This window comes from Syngnathoides biaculeatus, chromosome 7 (genome assembly GCF_019802595.1).
Source record: "Syngnathoides biaculeatus isolate LvHL_M chromosome 7, ASM1980259v1, whole genome shotgun sequence".
In the NCBI taxonomy this organism is placed as follows: domain Eukaryota; kingdom Metazoa; phylum Chordata; class Actinopteri; order Syngnathiformes; family Syngnathidae; genus Syngnathoides; species Syngnathoides biaculeatus.
The window spans coordinates 5,953,104-5,970,587 of NC_084646.1; the positions used below are offsets into that span (position 1 = coordinate 5,953,104).

Consider the following 17,484-nt stretch of genomic DNA (forward strand, 5'->3'; position numbering starts at 1 on the left):
CTAATGCTGCAGAAAGAGGAGGGTAGTTGGGTGGGTTCCTTGGATGCCACTGTTGAGACAGCAGGGGGGCCGAGCAGTCGACGCCGTTTGATTTCAGGGCACTTTCATCTGAGAATATGGGGCAGAGATGCAAGATCTCTTTTTTTGTTTGCCAGAGCAAAGCAGCGCCAGTTTATCTCGATTCAATCTAGAGAAATAAGCTCGCCCGCTATGAACTTGGACTGGACAGAAAGGATGACGGCAGTGGCTTTGGGTGAACTGCAGCCTTGACATATGTGTAGGATTTAGATCAAGATTTATGCAGTGTTCGGTCAGTTTGGGTTTTATGACTTAAAACCTCACAGTAGCGCCAGTTGCCGTTCTTGCGAACACCCAATAGGCCAATCAGCTTTTATCCTAGGCTGAGCGAGTCTGGCATTTGGCAGATTCTGCTGCTCTGTGGATGTATTAAAGATTCATCGTGTGGCAAAAGCAGACAGTTAAAGATTCCATGTGCAGCCTTTGATTTCTACACACTTTGATATGTCTAAAAAAAAAAGAAACCCTTCCAATAATCTCCCTCCAATGCAGCTCTCATTTACCGCATCCTCTTTAGAAGGTGAACCCGTTTTATGTCGCCCCTGCTGGGCCCTTGCATAGTAGACTTTAGAGCGAGATCTGAGTTTGATCAGTCACACTGGGTTCGGGATTTTTAAATCCACTTCAGTGTCATGTTCATAATCCTGAGGAACATCGGGTGGGTGGATTGCAACGCAAAGTCAGATGAGTCAAAAAGTACCGGAGGTTACAATCTGTGGTTTACGCTGTGACACATGAAAGACTGTGAACGATTGAAGAGTTCAGAAGAGTTCTGTTTTAGTAGTATCGGTCGTAATGATGTCCCTCCTGCTGCGTCAGCGCATTTCACATCCGTATACGCTTAACTACGCCTCCAACTGCCGACTCATTACTGTAATGTGATACAATGGGGCTTTATCGACCCGGTCTGTCTGTCGAGCGTCCTTCTCCCGTGCGTGTTTCAAAGCACTCCACCTCAGACTCCGCCAGGTGCCGGCTCTCACAAACAGGTTTCAAGCCTCCATATTTTCAGCATGACTTATCATTTATTTGAAACAGAGAAAATTGGCGGCACGGCGGAGCAGCTGTAGAAGGTCGGCCTCACGGTTCTGAGGTCTTCAATCCCGGCCCCGCCTGTGTGGGGTTTGCATGATCTCCTCGTGCCTGTGTGGGTTTTCTCCACGCACTCTGGTTTTATCCCACATCCCCAAAAACATGCATTCATTGGAGACTCTAAATTGCCCCTAGGTGTGAATGTGAGTGTGACTGTTGTCAGGCTGGGATTGGCTCCGGCACTCTCGTGACCCTCGTGAGGATAACCGTCTCAGAAAATGGATGGATGGACAAGAGAATACATGAACATACCCATGATTGATGTCGAGTATACAGAGGTCGAAAGAAATTGTGTTGAATTCCTCACCTTCTTTAAAGAATAGATTTTTGTCGAGTTGCCTTATTCATCATCAAACTTTGCCACAATGTGCTATCCACGCAAAGAAATGCTATCAATTCGGAACGCCTCTAACTAGTCGGCTCTTTATCGGGTTTACGTTTGGTGAACATCAGACAAAAGCTCTGGAACCTTTAAAATTCCCCTGAAATTGGGCAAACTGTCACTTGTTTTTTTTAAAAAAAACAATATGGCAGGTTTGGTTTGTTTGGCTTGTTCCGGTGCACTGAGCCGTGCTTAGAAAACGTTACGTTGCGAGGTAAAAGTGGCTTCTAGGAGTTACCTTTTTCAAACACAATTCATTTGTTCAGTTTGGTTATTAGAGTTTCATGTTTTATGGAGAATCATTAAACTTCAACGCCATGCTCCACCCACGAGAACTGATGAAAACCAACATTTTTTGCCATTTAGTGTCTCCCGTGTGTCTAGTATACATGGTTTAATTTGGTCAGAATCTGATAAAAATTTCTCAAAGTTCATCTTTAAACGACCCCTGGGGAATGGCCAAAATACTCTTAAAATGGCCATTACAAGGCAAAATGGCAGAATTGTTTGAAATTGTCTCGTCGGGCACAGATTTGTTAAGAGTTTTTGTATGACTACCAAATGTCATGTTATCAAGATAAACTGGCATTAGGGAGGGACCTTAGTCACCCACAAAACCTCCTTGAGTTTTTTTAGTTTCGCATCTTATGGCGAGTCGTCCGATTTCGCGTTCGATTTTAAAAGTTTAAATTGCGGAGTTGGGATGTTGAGCAGGATGATAGCCCGCACTTCCTGTTTTTCATCGGTAACTGAAGAAACACAAGGTTAGTATTTGGTCTCAGGGGAGTGTTTTAGCCGGGCCTTCAAAGTGTACGGAGTAAATGATTGAGAGCGACGGGGCAGAAGATGCGAGCAAGAGCAGCTCTCTGCTGCTGGTGAAGCGCATCAACCTGACAAAAACCAACCTCTTTGGCTTTCTGCAAGATGCTACCTGACTTTTTGAGCTGTCACTCAAAGTCATGAATGAGAATGGATGTCCGCTCCATTTTCCACATGCTGCGCTCGAGAGAAAATATCCCACTTGGAGCTTACAAGGTTTCACTTTATGGCATTGCTGGCTAAAATGATGTCAAATGAGACAACTGCGCTAAACTCATGATGTGGCTGACTGGTTGCGTAGCCTGGATTGTTATGCCATCGTGGATATTTGCTGTGGTGGCACGGTGGGGGTCAGCTGGTAAAGCGCTGGCCTCACAGTTCTGAGGACCTGGGTTCAATCCCGGCCCTGCCTGTGTGGAGTTTGCATGTTCTCCCTGTGCCTGCATGGGTTTTCACTCCCGTTTCCTCCGACATCCCAAAAACATGCAACATTAATTGGACACTCTAAATTGCCCCTGGGTGTGATTGGTAGTGTGGCTATTTGTCTCTATATGCCCTTCGATTGGCTGGCAACCAATTCAGGGTGTCCCCTGCCTCCTGCCCATTGACAGCTGAGATAGGGTTAGCACTCCCTGCGACCCTCGTGAGGATAAGCGGCAAAGAAAATGGATGGATGGATATTTGCTGTCATACTAGAGCAGCTCCAAATACTGGAGAACAAAAAGGTGATTCTGATCTTGAATATGCTCCCCAAGCAAAATACTAACACATAATGTGAAATGCCATAGATGAGATAACAGTCTGTGTTGCAATGTTACGCTCATATCACGACGCATACATTCTTTATTCACTCCAAAGAACAAATAACATTACTGCCATGTTTGGGAACTGAGACCATCTCCATGTAAAGTACTGTACATCCATATATCTGCCACTCGGTGGCCAAGGTGCACACGCCAGAAGGAGCAGCGCAATGTCCATTGAATTGCAACAAAAAAAAAAGTGGCAGAAACACTTTAATTCATTCCCATTCCATTAAATTATGTCCTCATTACAATATGCTTTTATGAAGTTCAATATTATAGTCCTATTTGGAGTGGATTTATGACATTTCCATTCATTTTGACTGGGAAATGTGGTTTGAGATCCAAGTGTTCTGAGTTGCCAGCGTAGTCACTGAACAAATTAAATTTATCTCAACTTGGCACCACCGTATTATTAGTTGTATGGCTTGATATTTTGTAGCAGCTGGAGTTGAGATAACTACAGCCTGACACATCTTCTGCCGAAGAAAAAAATGTCTTTCCCTGAAGCGCTAATAAAAATGCGGTAGGAAGGTTGCAACGGCTTGCGGGGCCACTTTGCGCAGTTACATGATCCACTGTGACATTTGCTCTTACAAGACATTTCGTTAATGATCAATCTTTTGTGAGAATTTGCATCAAACCATCTTTCTTTCCCTTGCCTGAATCTGTGAAGTCATCTCGCAACACGGAGGGGCTTTTAGTCAGATCAATGCACGAACACGGAACGAAAGCAAGAAAGGAAACTCATTCGTACTGTCTTGTGTATTGAACAGATCGCCGTTTCCGTCCCATTATTACCACAGAAACTCCCCGGACAGTTTATTTATTTTTTTTCCCTGGGTGCCGTGATTCGATAGCAAACCTTTCCACAACAACAGCGCGTCAATATGCTTTGCTTTCTCCTCAGGTGCTGGCAACGTGGCGTCTCTACTTCCTGGCGCCAAAGAGTCCGGCCAAGGTACGATGATAGCCGTTTCCGGCTCAAGTAGGAATCTGCTCTAACTAAATATTTGATGACAGATTGAATCCACGTTTAACTTCTTGGAGATCCGAGCTTTGAATTCGCACCCAGATCACCAGGTGAGCTTTGCCATGATGTTATTCTATAGACCCAATACAACCAGCGTTAAGATTATTTTGGAAATGCAGTATAGTTGGTTACAATTACAAGTTAAGCTCTTAAAAATGTAATTCTCATGAGCAAGGCTTGGTCACTGCCAAGAGGGGGGTGGCCAGGCCACTGCTCTGGGTGGTGACATCTGTCATCGGTCACAGCTGTTTCACATTCGGACTGTAATTAGGCAGGCATTTAAGTTGGAGTTTTTGTCGCTGGCGTTTGCCAGTTCGTTGCCTTGCGTTAGTGAGTTGCATTCATTCCCCATGGGACTCTCCGCTTCTACGCGTAAGTTAGATTAACCCTAGTCACAGCGATTTTTGTGCCCTTTTCTTTGATCTTGTCCTGTTGAGTTTTTCATCGCGCGCCCCATAGTCATCGGACCTTGCTGTATGTCTTTTGGATCCCGCCTAGCGTTTCTGTGCCTCTGGCTTGTCGGACTGCTATGCCGCGGGTGACCCAATTTCCGGAATAAACCACATTGAACATTATGCCTCTGCCTCGAAGTCCTGCATTTGGGTCCGCCCCCGCACCGGAGGTTCTTAACAGTAATCGTGGCACTTTATTACGATTTCAATAACTTTCACAAAGTAATATTACTACTTCTATTTATTACCTTTCCTTGTTAGGAATCCATACAACAACAGGACCCTGAAATATTAACTCTAAAAAGTAGATAAAGGTTCAGAACAAAACACCATGAAATGAAATACATCCTACTAAATATTTTTTGAATTATGCGATATGTGTAAAGCATGTGGAAAGCCATTATGCCACATTGACCTCATGATAAATGTGTACAATTTAGAAAATATCACCTCATATGACAAAATATAAAGCGACATGTTCCTTTAAAGTCCATATGTCATTGCGGGTCTAAACCACAGGTGTCAAACTCAAGGCATGGGCCAGATGTGGCCCACAAAGCCAAATCTAGAGTGTCAATTTTTATGATTCTTGTAAAAATCTGTACCAAAATTTCAAATTGTCATATCATAAATGATAAAGTTGAGATATACAAGCATTTTTGTGTTACTAAACGTGAATAGTTGAAAAACACATTGATCTTGATTTCTGATTCCAAAACTAGTTCCGAAATTGATACGCTGATTCAATATTTTAGTTCCACAGTCCCTCTGAGGGGAAACCGGAACAACAATGTGGCCCGCGAGAGAAAGAGTTTGACACCCCTGGTCTAAACTATCCAACATCGCAGCACAAGGTGGTACTTTGCAGTCATATTTGGAAAAATATGTCACGTCTGCCACTACGGCAGAACGGCACGTGACCAGAGCAATCACAAGCTTCTGCTTTAGAAGTTCCGTCTTGATTGATCATATGAGGACGTAGTGCAGCAAAACGTCACAGTTGACTCATTGATCAAATGCCCCCGCTATCTTTGTACAAGCAGAATGCCAAATGCAGCTCTTTGATTTCTTTTCGGCGCAGGTCATTATTGACACCGACAAGTCCACCTGCTGCCTGAGGTTCGAGTCACGTGACCACCTCAACCACGTGGTCAGCCACATCAACTACGCGCTTTCGCGCATATTCAACAACTCAGTGTTTGCGTAAGCCTCGCCAGCTCACAACAGGAAAATTAAATAGTGCATGACTTTGCCGTCTACATTTTAACACCCCCCCCCTCCCCCTTGTTTCTCCTTTTCCTGTGCAGCCCCTCCATATGTCACTCAGACAGCGATCTCTCCGACGGCAGCAGGAAGTATTCGCCCAGCTCGGAGACTTCTGTGGAAACCCAGCGGGCGTGCGGTAGAGAAAATAGCATACACGTACAAATGTGTTAGTTGCGGTGTTCATCAAATCAAAGTTTTGTATGCTATTTATATATATATATATATATAGACACACACACACAAGCCTACAAAATACCACCGAATCCTCTTTTTCTGAAACCCAAAATATGTTCACCCAACGACGAGAGGAAGTGATCTATCGCACAATTGGTCTCACAGATGTTCTTTTTAAAAAGAAAAAGATTCTGTCTGTTGCCACCCTCAGGAGGCTTTTCAGAGACCTACGCCGCGCTGTGCGACTACAATGGCATCAGCTGCAAGGAGGAAGTGCAGTGGGTAAGCAGAATGTTGCAGCATGCCAAAAGCTTGATGAGTAATGTCAGCGGAGGGGGACCTGAGTCTGACAACTTGACTCGAGTCAGACTTTTGTCGCACAGTTAAAACTTACGAAAGACATGACTTCAGTTGGACATGCATTGCAGAGTCATCATGATTACTTTTAAGATAGTGTGCCATTTGTTTTGCTTTTGAAAGAAAAGTTTTTTCGTTTTTGTAGTGAGCACAAACCTGGCAGTGCATCACATTTTCTCCCATTTTTTTTTTTTTTTTCGCACTTCTCTGTAAGGTGTGCGGGCACTCATGACTGACAATGAGGCACTCTTAAAGGGTCCACGCCATAGTACTATTCCAAGGAAAGATACAGTATATTTTTGGGTCAGAGGCATAGCTAACTAGTGAGCTGCATATCAAAATTACGCCGGGGAACCACTGATGTGAACAAGAGTGCTCAAGGTCTTATATAGTGGGGGAAGGGGGACTTAAAATAATTTAACAATATACAGTAGTTCCACAGCTTGGAGTCACAGTGGCTCAGCTGGTAAAGCCTTGGCCTCACTTTTCTAAGGACCTGGGTTCAGTCCTAGACCCGCCTGTGTGGAGTTTGCATGTTCTCCCCATACCTGTGTGGGTTTTCTCCGGGCACTCCGGTTTCCTCCCACTTCCCAAAAACATGTGACATTAATTGGACACTCAAAATTGCCCCTAAGTGTGAGTGCGGTTGTTTGTCTCGATGTGCTCTGCGAATGGCTGGCAACCAGTTCACGGTGTATCCCGCCTCCAGCCCGTTGACAGCTGGGATAGGCTCCAGCACTCCCACGACCCTTGTGAGGGTAAGCGGGGAAAAAATGGATGGATGTTAGTACAGCAAACTAATAGTTCACAGATACTGAGTGCAAAGTGGATAATGTAATATGCAAGTATATGTAACGACTGAGCAAGATTGTATGACTTGACTTATGACTTGCTTAATTTAGATAATGACTTGAAAACTTTCATTGGGACTTGGCTTGCCTGTTTTTTTGCCTCAATAACGTGCCTAAACTTGGTAGTTAAGAAATAAGACTTTACTAAAGATTTGCACATACTGTATGAGACTGCCTCCCATATCCGGGTCATGCCGCTCTCCTCTAGGACGTGGACACCATCTACCACTCCCAGGACAACCGTGAGTTCAACCTGCTGGACTTCAGCCACCTGGAGAGCAGGTGACGCATTGTATAAACACACAAAAACAATCCAAAAGGGCTCCCTCCGAAAAGGTTCTTAATACACCGAGGCTGTTCCCCCCCTCCCCCCCTTGCAGGGATCTGGCGGTGATTGTGGCGTCGGTGGCGTACAACACGTGGTTCACTAAGCTGTACTGCAAAGACCTGCGCTTGGTAAATGAAAATTAATCCAAAGCTTTGTTGTTTTGCCTTTTTACTGGAAAGCTCACTGTTTTCATCATGCTTAATTGTGTTCAGGGCTCAGAGGTGACGGAGCAGGTCCTGCACACAGTCAGCAAATCATCCAGCCTGGAGGAGATCACGCTTGAGAATGCTGGGTTAAAGTCGTAAGAACATTTTATTGTTAATTTATTTTAATCTGTGGTTCTCAAACATCGATCTTACAGTTTACCTGCGAAAGAAGGTTCACCTGAAGTACAAATGTCTCGAAAGTCATCTTGAATTAAATTTCAAATGTTAGGCTGAAAGTACTTTGGAAAAAAAATCATCAAACATGATTGATTGATGTGGAGTCCATTGTAAATGTATTATCAGGATGCGTGTCATGTTATGTGGTGTGCGTGGGATTCATTAGCTATTCTCTTAGTTGCGTCGCTTGAACTGACGGACTGACGGATTGAGTAATTGGTTGAATGATTGAGTGAATTATAATGAAGAATAAGGCTCTATTGTATACACAGTAGACCAAGTGTCTACGCAAACATTTGACATATGATACGCTCTGCTTTGGGCCCATACGCTACGCGGCAGAGACTTCCCGCAGAAGATGTCGGCCGCTCTCTCCGAGAACCCTGCCGCCGTCATCCACTCGCTCAATCTGGCTCACAACTCTCTGGACAACCAAGGTAGAGTGACCGCATCCACACAAAAGAGGCCGTTGCACTTGAGGAGTAAGTAAAAGCCACGTAGTCTCAGCACAACCATTTCTCCATTTTCACGGATGTCTCCCGAGAATCAAATAATCGACCAGCAGTCGGGTTTCTCCTCTGGAACTTCATTTTAAGGGAGTGACACGCCTCTGAAGGGTCTAGGGACCGTGTCTAAGTGTCCGTTAGCGAGACGCTCAAACGCTAATTGCTCCTGATGAGCCGAGCGCCACCACGCATGGATGCCTCGGCCACCAGCATGTGAGTGTGACTGTGACTTTGAGTGCTATTGTGAGAGCGACTGGCTGAACAGGAGGCAATGCAGAAAGTCACGATGTACAGAAATCCCTCACATCAGCGATGTGGCAAAATCACCCCCCCCCCTCCAAAAAAAAAAAAAAAAGTCTGCCAAAATGTTGAGTCTTATTGGAATGCTCACTTCAACCCCCGAGTACGAGAGAACAAGAATTTCGAAAATTGGATGGTGGCCTCCTGAGAAATTGAGTTACTTACCTTTTTGGGGAACGCTTGAAGCCCTGTGTAAATAGGAATTGGTGTCAAAGAAGTATGTTGACGTGGCATACGTTTTTAAGGGTAATGTTGTAACTATCCGTTATAAATGAGATCAGAACACCTCAGGGATCATACTTTGTCATATAATTATAAGTAATGGGCTTTGTAATTAATGGAATAGCTCTGTCCCGATTGCTGCTATTTATTTTTAATTCCCCAATCCCAGGCGTGGCCAATCTGATCCAGCAGATGTGTCGTCTCAGCAAGGGTCTCCGTCTCCTCAACCTCTCCAAGACCTCGCTGACCTCCAAAGGTTCGTGATTGCCCGCAGCGGAAACGAGTTGATTCGCACCTGCAGGAAGCTGCAGCTGATGAAGATCTGATTTGGATCAGTGGGGAATCTCTGAGCGAGCCTGTTGCAGTGCTGCACTAATGACAGGGTTTTAGTAAATTGTGCGTCATTTATATTTAATACAGAGCAGCGAGTCAATTGGGATTTTCCCCCAAACCTCTGATGGTTTTCCAAGTGGCATCATTAGTCCAGAGTTTGCGATTCAGAAAGCTGAGTGGGCCTGGTTAGTTCAGCGGAACCTTAGCTTTCAGCTGACCCAATTTAAAACTTGATTGAAGTGCGATCCATATTTGCCCAGCCTTAATTTTTTATGTCAGTTCTAAAACTGCACCTTTTCTCACTATTGCTTGTTTAACCATACAGGGGTGGTGTCGCTTTCAATGGCGCTGAACTCAAGCGACGAGTACTCCAACTCGCTCCTCCACCTGGACCTGAGCAAGAATCCCGGCATCCTGTCTGGGGACGACGCCTCGGTCAGGAAGTGCAGTACATTAGTTTCATTCGGCCGCTTTTCCTTGACGCCTCGATGTGGTCTCTTCTTTCTCTGTTTGCAGAGCTTGTACCTCTTCCTGTCTCAGCCCAACTGCCTGGTGCATTTGGACCTTTCGGGCACAGATTGCTCTGTGGACTCAGTAAGGCTTTAACAATTCAAGGTTTCGAAAGCAACGCGTCTGTCGTCCGCACGGATTTAACCGTTTCCACGATGTCTCACGCAGCTATTTGGGGCTCTTCTGAGGGGCTGTTGCGCTGATCTCTCCTTTCTGAATCTTTCCAAAAATTCTTTCTCACACAGGTTAGTCCCGTCTATGAGCACTAAGCGTTGAAACCTTGGGAGCCAACCTTTGTAATGCTTCTTAAAGCTTCATCTGTCCTTTCGTGTTGCCATTCCTTCATTTGCGCATTGTGCTGCATGTCCACTTTGATGATTTTCACCCCCCCCAATACATTTCACACTCACCCGCAATTGGTGAAAATCTTGTAAATAGTTGTTGTTTTACCTTGTGTACTTCCTTTAAATGCATTTAAACTTGTCAAAACACTTGTTAAACACATTGCATGTACTTTTTGAACACACACAAACTTGTAGGCATAAATGTATAAAGTACTTTACAGTATTGGTAAGTGCTGTGTTCTATGAATACTGCTCGATATGTTTTGCTTTTTAAGGTATTGAGTTCTATTTCGAAATTAGTCTGTATAAATACTATTTTTTTTAATTAAAGGTAAGATGGAATTTAGTGAAAAATGATTCTAAGAAAAGTTTCAATTTTGCTACAGTTTTATTTTTCTACCAGAACGAAAAGTACCAAAGTATTTAATAAGAAATGAAATATGCACACTATTTACGTTAAATGTCAAATTTGGCCTTAAAAACTGTCCATAAACATGAATATAAAAGATTGTCCATATGTGCCCGCGAATGACTGCCGACCTTGTCCAGGAAGTAATCCATGATTTTTTCAAAGTGTCTGGAACAGATTAATATCACTTCAATTGATTTTAATGCAGAAAACTGATTCAATGTTAGGTCACAAGTTTGGTCATGGAATGAATTAAAATCTCTTAGCTGAGGTACCACTATGTTTTTTTTTTGTTTTTTTTTTTAAACAGAAACTCACCAGGACAGCGTGTTTGCTTTCCATGGTCTCGGTTTGAGGGCTCTCACTGTGTATGAATATTTAAGTGGAGCCATCCATCATTTGACCTGCACTCACTGGCTGCCTCTGTATGCGATGTCTATACTTTGCGCTCAGCATGTCAACAACGTCCACTCTCGTCGATGCGACTCCTTGCATTTCAACTCATCTCAGCCATCTCTTTTCGCCTCTTACTTTTTTTGGGGTTGGGGGCGTGTTTGTGCCTGACAGAAAAGGAAAAGACACCCTGCCGTTGTTCCGACAATTCTTCAGCTCCGCCTTCAGCCTCACCCACGTCAGCCTGGCAGGCATGAAACTGCCCCCTGACGTCCTCAGGTGCGTCATCCATTTTTTATAGCATCTCCTCATGACGGTCACAAGTGAGCCAGAGTCTGTCTCAACACATTTGGGGCAAGAAGCCTGGTACACCCTGGCCTGGTTGCAAGCCAAAATTACAGGGCGTACATAGACAAACAAGCTTTCATGATGACATTCACACCTATGGACAATTTAGAGCATGACTTTGATGTTCAGAGACATACTGTACTATTCTAGTTCTACCTCCTGGCTCCACAGGGCTCTCCTCGCAGGCTTAACCTCCAATCCCCACATCAACGACCTTCACCTGGACATCAGCGGCTGTGAGGTGACTATGTGGGGGCCCGGACGCATTACCCAATGGACCTTTCCGATGGCGATCTTAAGCTCCGCCCCCTTAGCCATGCCCCACAAGCTTACAAAATGGCGATTGAACAGAACATGTTTGAAGTCGATTCTCTTATCGCGTATTCCGGATAATATTGGGGTATGTTTTTTGGCAAATGCATCAGACTCGTCCAAGAGAGTTCTACGGGGAGGTCTCAACTATTTCACGCAAGGATATGTACACAGAATTAAGATTTTGGACAGAGCAGGACGCAACGTCAGAGTTGCAGCGGAATATCGATGCAAAAAAAGTTTGACGCCTCACAAAGTTCATATTGAAATCCAACAGGATAAAATAGTGGAATCGTACTGCGCATGTAAAGCAGGGTGAGTACTTTTTACTTGGAACGATCACAAGTAATATCATTCTAGTCTTTATAAGTGAGTAGGGTGTATTCATTTGACTTGGCTCGTAATCGTAATCTTAAAAGTCTGATGTGATACCAATGGACATTTCTCTTGCATAACATTGCGCATTTACGTATCACTAACCCGGCTCTTCGCCATAAAACATGACACACTTCAGTCAGCAGGTCATTGATACACTAGCAAATTGAAATTTGTTCTCCTGCACTGATAATAAATAAATCAAACTCAGAGAAGATACTTCTCCCTCACTTACCTTCGAACATACAGCCTTGTTTGTTGATATTGTTCACAATTAGTTGTACGTGCACTCTTCCGTGAGCCCTAATCCATCATAGACACTTTGTCAACTGTGTTTTAGCCTTTAGAAAATGAATCAAGCGGGCCCCTTGTTAGCTAGGAAGCTATCTTTCATCAGAATTCCACCTTCCCCAAGTGCATCTGAGGACCATTTTCTTTGTAACGTTAACTTTTCCAAGCGCACTCTACTGACAACCAGCATTGCTTGTGGGACAATATGGCGACAGGGGGGTGTCAAGCCAGGGGTTAAGACAATGATTGGCTATTATTGACAGGTCGGAAAGGTCCGTATGAAAACCTTCCTAATAATTTCACAGAGCAATCAAGTATGCATTGTTTATCAGAAGTGAACCCTGTTAAATAACGTCATCCTGCATTCCGCAAAGTATCCCCCGGGATAAACAGTCACAGACAAGCCGTGGCCACCCACCAAGATGCTTGTGCCCCTCCCTTCACTGCCACAGAAAGCTCTCAGAAAAAAAACCTTTTAAATTTTGTCATTCAATAGATATTTGTGTTAAATACTAATGTTGAGGTTGTTTTTTTTTTTAATCAGCAGGACTTTTAAAATCTAAAAACATTTTTGATTGACAGGCCTTTGGCAATTTGTACATTAGCGTCAGTGTGCTAAGTAACCGTAATTAGCGTAATTCTGAGTTTCAAAATAAGTGCGTCACCGGGTTGTGGTTTGTTGATTGCTTAAATATTGCTGGTTCAATGGGGTTTTGAGAAATCCGCTCTGAAAAGTGTACCTTTATAATCTGATGTTGTATACCCTTGTAGGCAAAGTAGTGGTACATTTTTGTCCTCTTTCAGAAAAGCACACACACAACTGTCTAAACTTATGGGTGAACAAAAAAGTGTTTTGAAGGGGGGGAGATGAAATGAAGGAGCAAAAGTCAGATATTTGTCCGAGTACATCTATTGTGAGCATTTCTGAGTGAGGCTCAGGTGATTTTTGGCTAAAGACTCAAGTGTGAAGACCGCCTGCTTATCTGGAACCGGGTAGAAAGGAGAATAACTTTGCGCATTTTTCTCAAGGGGCTTTAATCCATTTTAGTAAATGTGGAAACTGGTTCCGCATGACCCCTGTTGTCCAACAACAAACGTGCAGCAAGAAACTCTGGGAATCCACTAGCCACAGCGGCGGGTGACTGCATGCTAAGGATAATATTGGAAGGTGTTGTTTTTGCTCGTCACGGGAGAGGCATTCATGGGGAAAGATGAGAGCATTTCGGTAACGACTGTGGTGAAAGAACAGATTCAAATTGTATGTCAAGGCACTGTTGTACATAAATGCGCCGGTGTCCCATTTTCCTCGCATCTTCCAGCTTCGATGTGCAGGAGCTGCCGTCCTCCAGGAGCTCTTCCCCAGAGTCTCCTCCATCGCCACTCTGGATATCTCAGACAACGGTACGATGACACGCGGTGACATATCCTCCCCCCACCTCCTTACCACTCTCCCTCTGACCTTGCCTGTTTTGGTCTCATCCTCGGGCCACTTTTGAGCTGTTTTCGTGTCGACAGGTTTGGATGCAGACTTGCTCACGGTGCTGCCTGCCCTCTCCAGACACCCCTCGCTGAAGCAGCTTTACCTTGGCAAGAACTTTAACATCAAAAACAGGTGCTCTGCGTTGCGTTTTTCATGCAGTTATTTGTATCTCAGGTTGTGCGTATGCGTGCGAGGAAAAAAAAAATTATAAAAATGGAAAAAAAAATGTTGCGAGCGCAGCGTGTGCCAGCTGGAATTAACAGCTCTGTTGACTCTACTTCACTTTTCATACGCCGCCAGCTCCTCACTCACTATGCAGCTGCGGGGAAATGGCTGTAATTAGCCTCAGCTCATTCAGTCTTTACATCCGCAGGGTTCTGGATGAAGTCTTGCAGAAGTTGGTGCAGCTCATACAAGAGGAAGAATGTGTGAGTGAGAACAGGACGACTCATCCACATGGACTCCAAACGTGATGGTTTTGTGATGACACGCTCACCCAGGAGAACACGCCGGTCCTGATTTAAAAGCACTCCAAGTAGTACACTTTTTGTGCATTTGCTTGAACTTGAGAATTAAGGTTCATGGATAAAAAGTAAAGTACAGTGAAGAAAATAATTGCTTTATTGCAAGTTCTTCCACTTAGAAATCATGGAGGGGGCTGAATTTTTTATCGTAGGTGCATGTCCACTGTGAGAGAGATAATATAAAAAGAAAAATCACGAAATCGCAATGTATTTGAAGACAGCTTTTTTGAGCATATAATGAGGGCATGATCGGGGCTGGAGCACTGCCAGCAGGGGCGTGGCTTTGTCACCGGTCTGGGCGGTGCCACCTCTGGCACTCGTCACAGCTGTTGCGGATTCGGCATGTTGATTAACCATGTATTTATGTTGGAGTTTGCCAGTTCATTGGATTTGCACTGTTACCGTGTGCGGACACTACTTCTGCAATAAAACCCACTGGACATTATGCCGTTGTCTCTGAGTCCTGCATTTGGGTCCTCCCCCGCACCGATGGCATGTAACTCAGTGAACTGGCAAATGCCCGTGATGTAAACTCCAGCATAAATGAATGGTTAATTAACATGCTGAATGAGCAACATGCCCCCACTCACGACAGACGACGAGTTGGAAAGTTTGCCCCCAAAATCTGTTTCACAATAAACACAAAATTGGGTGCACATCTTTCTTAATCGGAGGCATGAATGAAAATGGGAAAAAAAATCTCCGTCACATTACATTTCTGTGTACGGTAACATCAATTATTACTGCGCGGCGTTCCCCCATCTCTACATCACCCCACACACATGTAGAGTCAATAATTCATACGTACAAGTTTGTCGAGTGACGCTGAAGCACCGTCTGGTTCCTCTCCAGGCCCTGCAGAGCCTCTCGCTGAGCGACTCGCGGCTGCGTTCCCGGGGCACGGTGCTGGTCAACGCCCTGGGCAGCAACACCTGCCTGAGGAAGGTGGACCTGAGCGGCAACAACATGGACGACATCGGCGCCAAGATGCTGAGCAAAGCCCTGCAGATCAACACCACGCTCCGGTAAAGATGTGGAGCCCATTTGGGGGGGGGGGGCAGGCAAGTAATCTGAAGGGAAGTGATCACTGCCTGCTTACTCCATGCAGGAGCGTGACATGGGATCGCAACAACACCTCCGCAGCAGGATTTCTCGATGTGGCCAGAGCACTTGAACAGTAAGAGCAGAAACGTGTTTTATGTTGTTCCTTCCATCCATCCATTGTCTTAGCCGCTTATCCTCACGAGGAGTGCTGGAGCCTACCCCAGCTGTCAACGGGCAGGAGGCAGGCCACACCCTGAACTGGTTGCCAGCCAATCGCAGGGTACATGAAGACAAACAGTCGCAATCGCAATCACACCTATGGGCAATTTAGAGTGTCCAATTAATGTTGCATGTTTTCGGGATGTGGGAGGAAACCGGAGGGCACGGAAAAACCCATGCAGGCACTGGGAGAACCAGCAAACCGCACACAGGGAGGGCTGGGATTGAACCCGGATCCTCAGAACTGTGAGACCAACGCTTTCCAGCTGATCCACTGTGCCACCGTGAAATTAAGTCACAAAACATAATTTTCAAGTTATTGGTGTTCATCTTCCAAAAATAATTTTTTTACCATAAGGAAATGTGTGAAGGGTCACAAAAGCATGAGTAAATCTAATTGTTGTATTGTGAGTACCCCCCCCCCAAGTATTTATCAGAATGTTTGTTTTAAAGTATTCAAATGTTGTGCATAAAAGAATTTTAGAAATGGCAAACTTATGCTCAAACAAACAAAATAACTGGCTATAAAGAAAGTAACGAGACAAAGCACACCAAATTTTGAAACATATGTGAAGATAAAAATTGGTCGCGCAGCTGAAAAGCGTTGGCCTCACATAACAGTTCTGAGGTCCCGGGTTCGATCCCGGCCCTGCCTGTGTAGAGTTTGTATGTTATGCTCGTGCCTGCGTGGGTTTTCTCTGGGCACTCACATGCCAAAAACATGCACTAATTGGACCCTCTAAATTGCCCCAAGGTGTGACTGTGAGTGCGGCTGTTTGTCTTTATGTGCCCTGCTATTGGCTGGCAACCACTTCAGGGTGTACCCTGCCTCCTGCCCATTGACCGCTGGGATAGTCTCCAGCACTCCCACGACCCTCGTGAGGATAAGCAGCTAAGAAATGAATGGATGGATGAATGGATAAAACCTTGCTGCCCACTATGATAAATTACTATATGAGTCTACTTCTTAATTTAATAATGAATGAAATATATATTACATTCACTGATAATACTGAAGTTTATATACGTGCCTTTGCTGTCTGTTTTGATGCAATATTCATCTGTTAGGGAAAATGAACATGTTGTTTACCTGTGTAGTACATGCAGTACTTCTATGATCAGATCTCGTTCGTGCGATAGGACGCGCATCGCAAATGCAGACCAAGTTAAAATCGGGCCTGGCAAATTGATGCTCTCCACTTTGCTATCTTAAAATGTTCAGCCGTCGCTCCAGGCCTAGCGAGGACACGGTCGAAGTTGGAATTACTCACGTCCTCTCATAGCGGGGATATTATGGGATTCGCTCGTCCGGCGGGGATATTGAACTTAACTGAACCTTCAAATATGGAAGCAGCCGTAGATAAGTGGTTACCGTGTGCGGCCGACGGAACTCATTCCTACTTCTTCTCTCCTCTCTCAAGTAATTTCACCCTGCAGTACATGCCTCTCCCCCTGAGCGACATCAGCCAGGCGTACCGTAGCGCCCCCGAGAGGACGGAGCAGGCACTGACTAAGGCGGGTGCAGTGTTTTTCTTTTTTTTTTTTTTTGTTTGTTTTTTTTTGACGTGAGGGATGTGGTGTCAAGAATATCTCATTCCTGACTTCCCGCACAGATCCAACGGGCTCTGGTGAGGAACAATCAGACTCAGCGCTTTTCCCAGCGTCAGGCTCTCCGGCTCCACCAAGGGCTCGTCACCAGCACCGCCGAGCAGGTAGTGCCAGGGTTTAGCGCTGTCTGGATTAAAAGAGCTCATTTTAAATCAAATAAGACAAACCAATATTGACGAAAAATGTTCAAAAATCTGACTGAAAGTGGTGACAAAAACAGGAAGGAAAAGACAAAAATCGGTCATAAA

The 17,484-nt window shown here is 44.7% G+C and overlaps 1 protein-coding gene and 1 long non-coding RNA gene across 4 annotated transcripts in view; one reads left to right on the forward strand and one right to left on the reverse strand.

The window, feature by feature from the left end:
* LOC133503491 (capping protein, Arp2/3 and myosin-I linker protein 3-like) overlaps positions 1-17,484 on the forward strand; it is a 37,840-nt gene that overhangs the window by 4,636 nt on the left and 15,720 nt on the right. For all 3 annotated transcript variants that reach the window (XM_061825170.1, XM_061825172.1, XM_061825171.1), the window contains exons 4-25: positions 4,085-4,135; positions 4,198-4,257; positions 5,741-5,862; positions 5,967-6,061; positions 6,311-6,381; positions 7,516-7,589; positions 7,688-7,763; positions 7,848-7,936; positions 8,361-8,455; positions 9,216-9,302; positions 9,705-9,814; positions 9,896-9,973; positions 10,058-10,134; positions 11,210-11,314; positions 11,555-11,624; positions 13,681-13,762; positions 13,877-13,973; positions 14,215-14,269; positions 15,218-15,390; positions 15,474-15,542; positions 17,050-17,143; positions 17,242-17,340. In XM_061825170.1, the coding sequence (XP_061681154.1) occupies positions 4,085-4,135; positions 4,198-4,257; positions 5,741-5,862; positions 5,967-6,061; positions 6,311-6,381; positions 7,516-7,589; positions 7,688-7,763; positions 7,848-7,936; positions 8,361-8,455; positions 9,216-9,302; positions 9,705-9,814; positions 9,896-9,973; positions 10,058-10,134; positions 11,210-11,314; positions 11,555-11,624; positions 13,681-13,762; positions 13,877-13,973; positions 14,215-14,269; positions 15,218-15,390; positions 15,474-15,542; positions 17,050-17,143; positions 17,242-17,340 (1,929 nt within the window). The remainder of the gene's footprint in view (positions 1-4,084; positions 4,136-4,197; positions 4,258-5,740; positions 5,863-5,966; positions 6,062-6,310; positions 6,382-7,515; positions 7,590-7,687; positions 7,764-7,847; positions 7,937-8,360; positions 8,456-9,215; positions 9,303-9,704; positions 9,815-9,895; positions 9,974-10,057; positions 10,135-11,209; positions 11,315-11,554; positions 11,625-13,680; positions 13,763-13,876; positions 13,974-14,214; positions 14,270-15,217; positions 15,391-15,473; positions 15,543-17,049; positions 17,144-17,241; positions 17,341-17,484) is intronic.
* LOC133503493 (uncharacterized) lies at positions 13,344-15,274 on the reverse strand. Its single transcript, XR_009795748.1, has 3 exons — positions 15,174-15,274; positions 13,821-13,944; positions 13,344-13,743 (listed from the first exon to the last, which is right to left on the reverse strand). It is a non-coding gene; the product is annotated as an uncharacterized LOC133503493 (long non-coding RNA).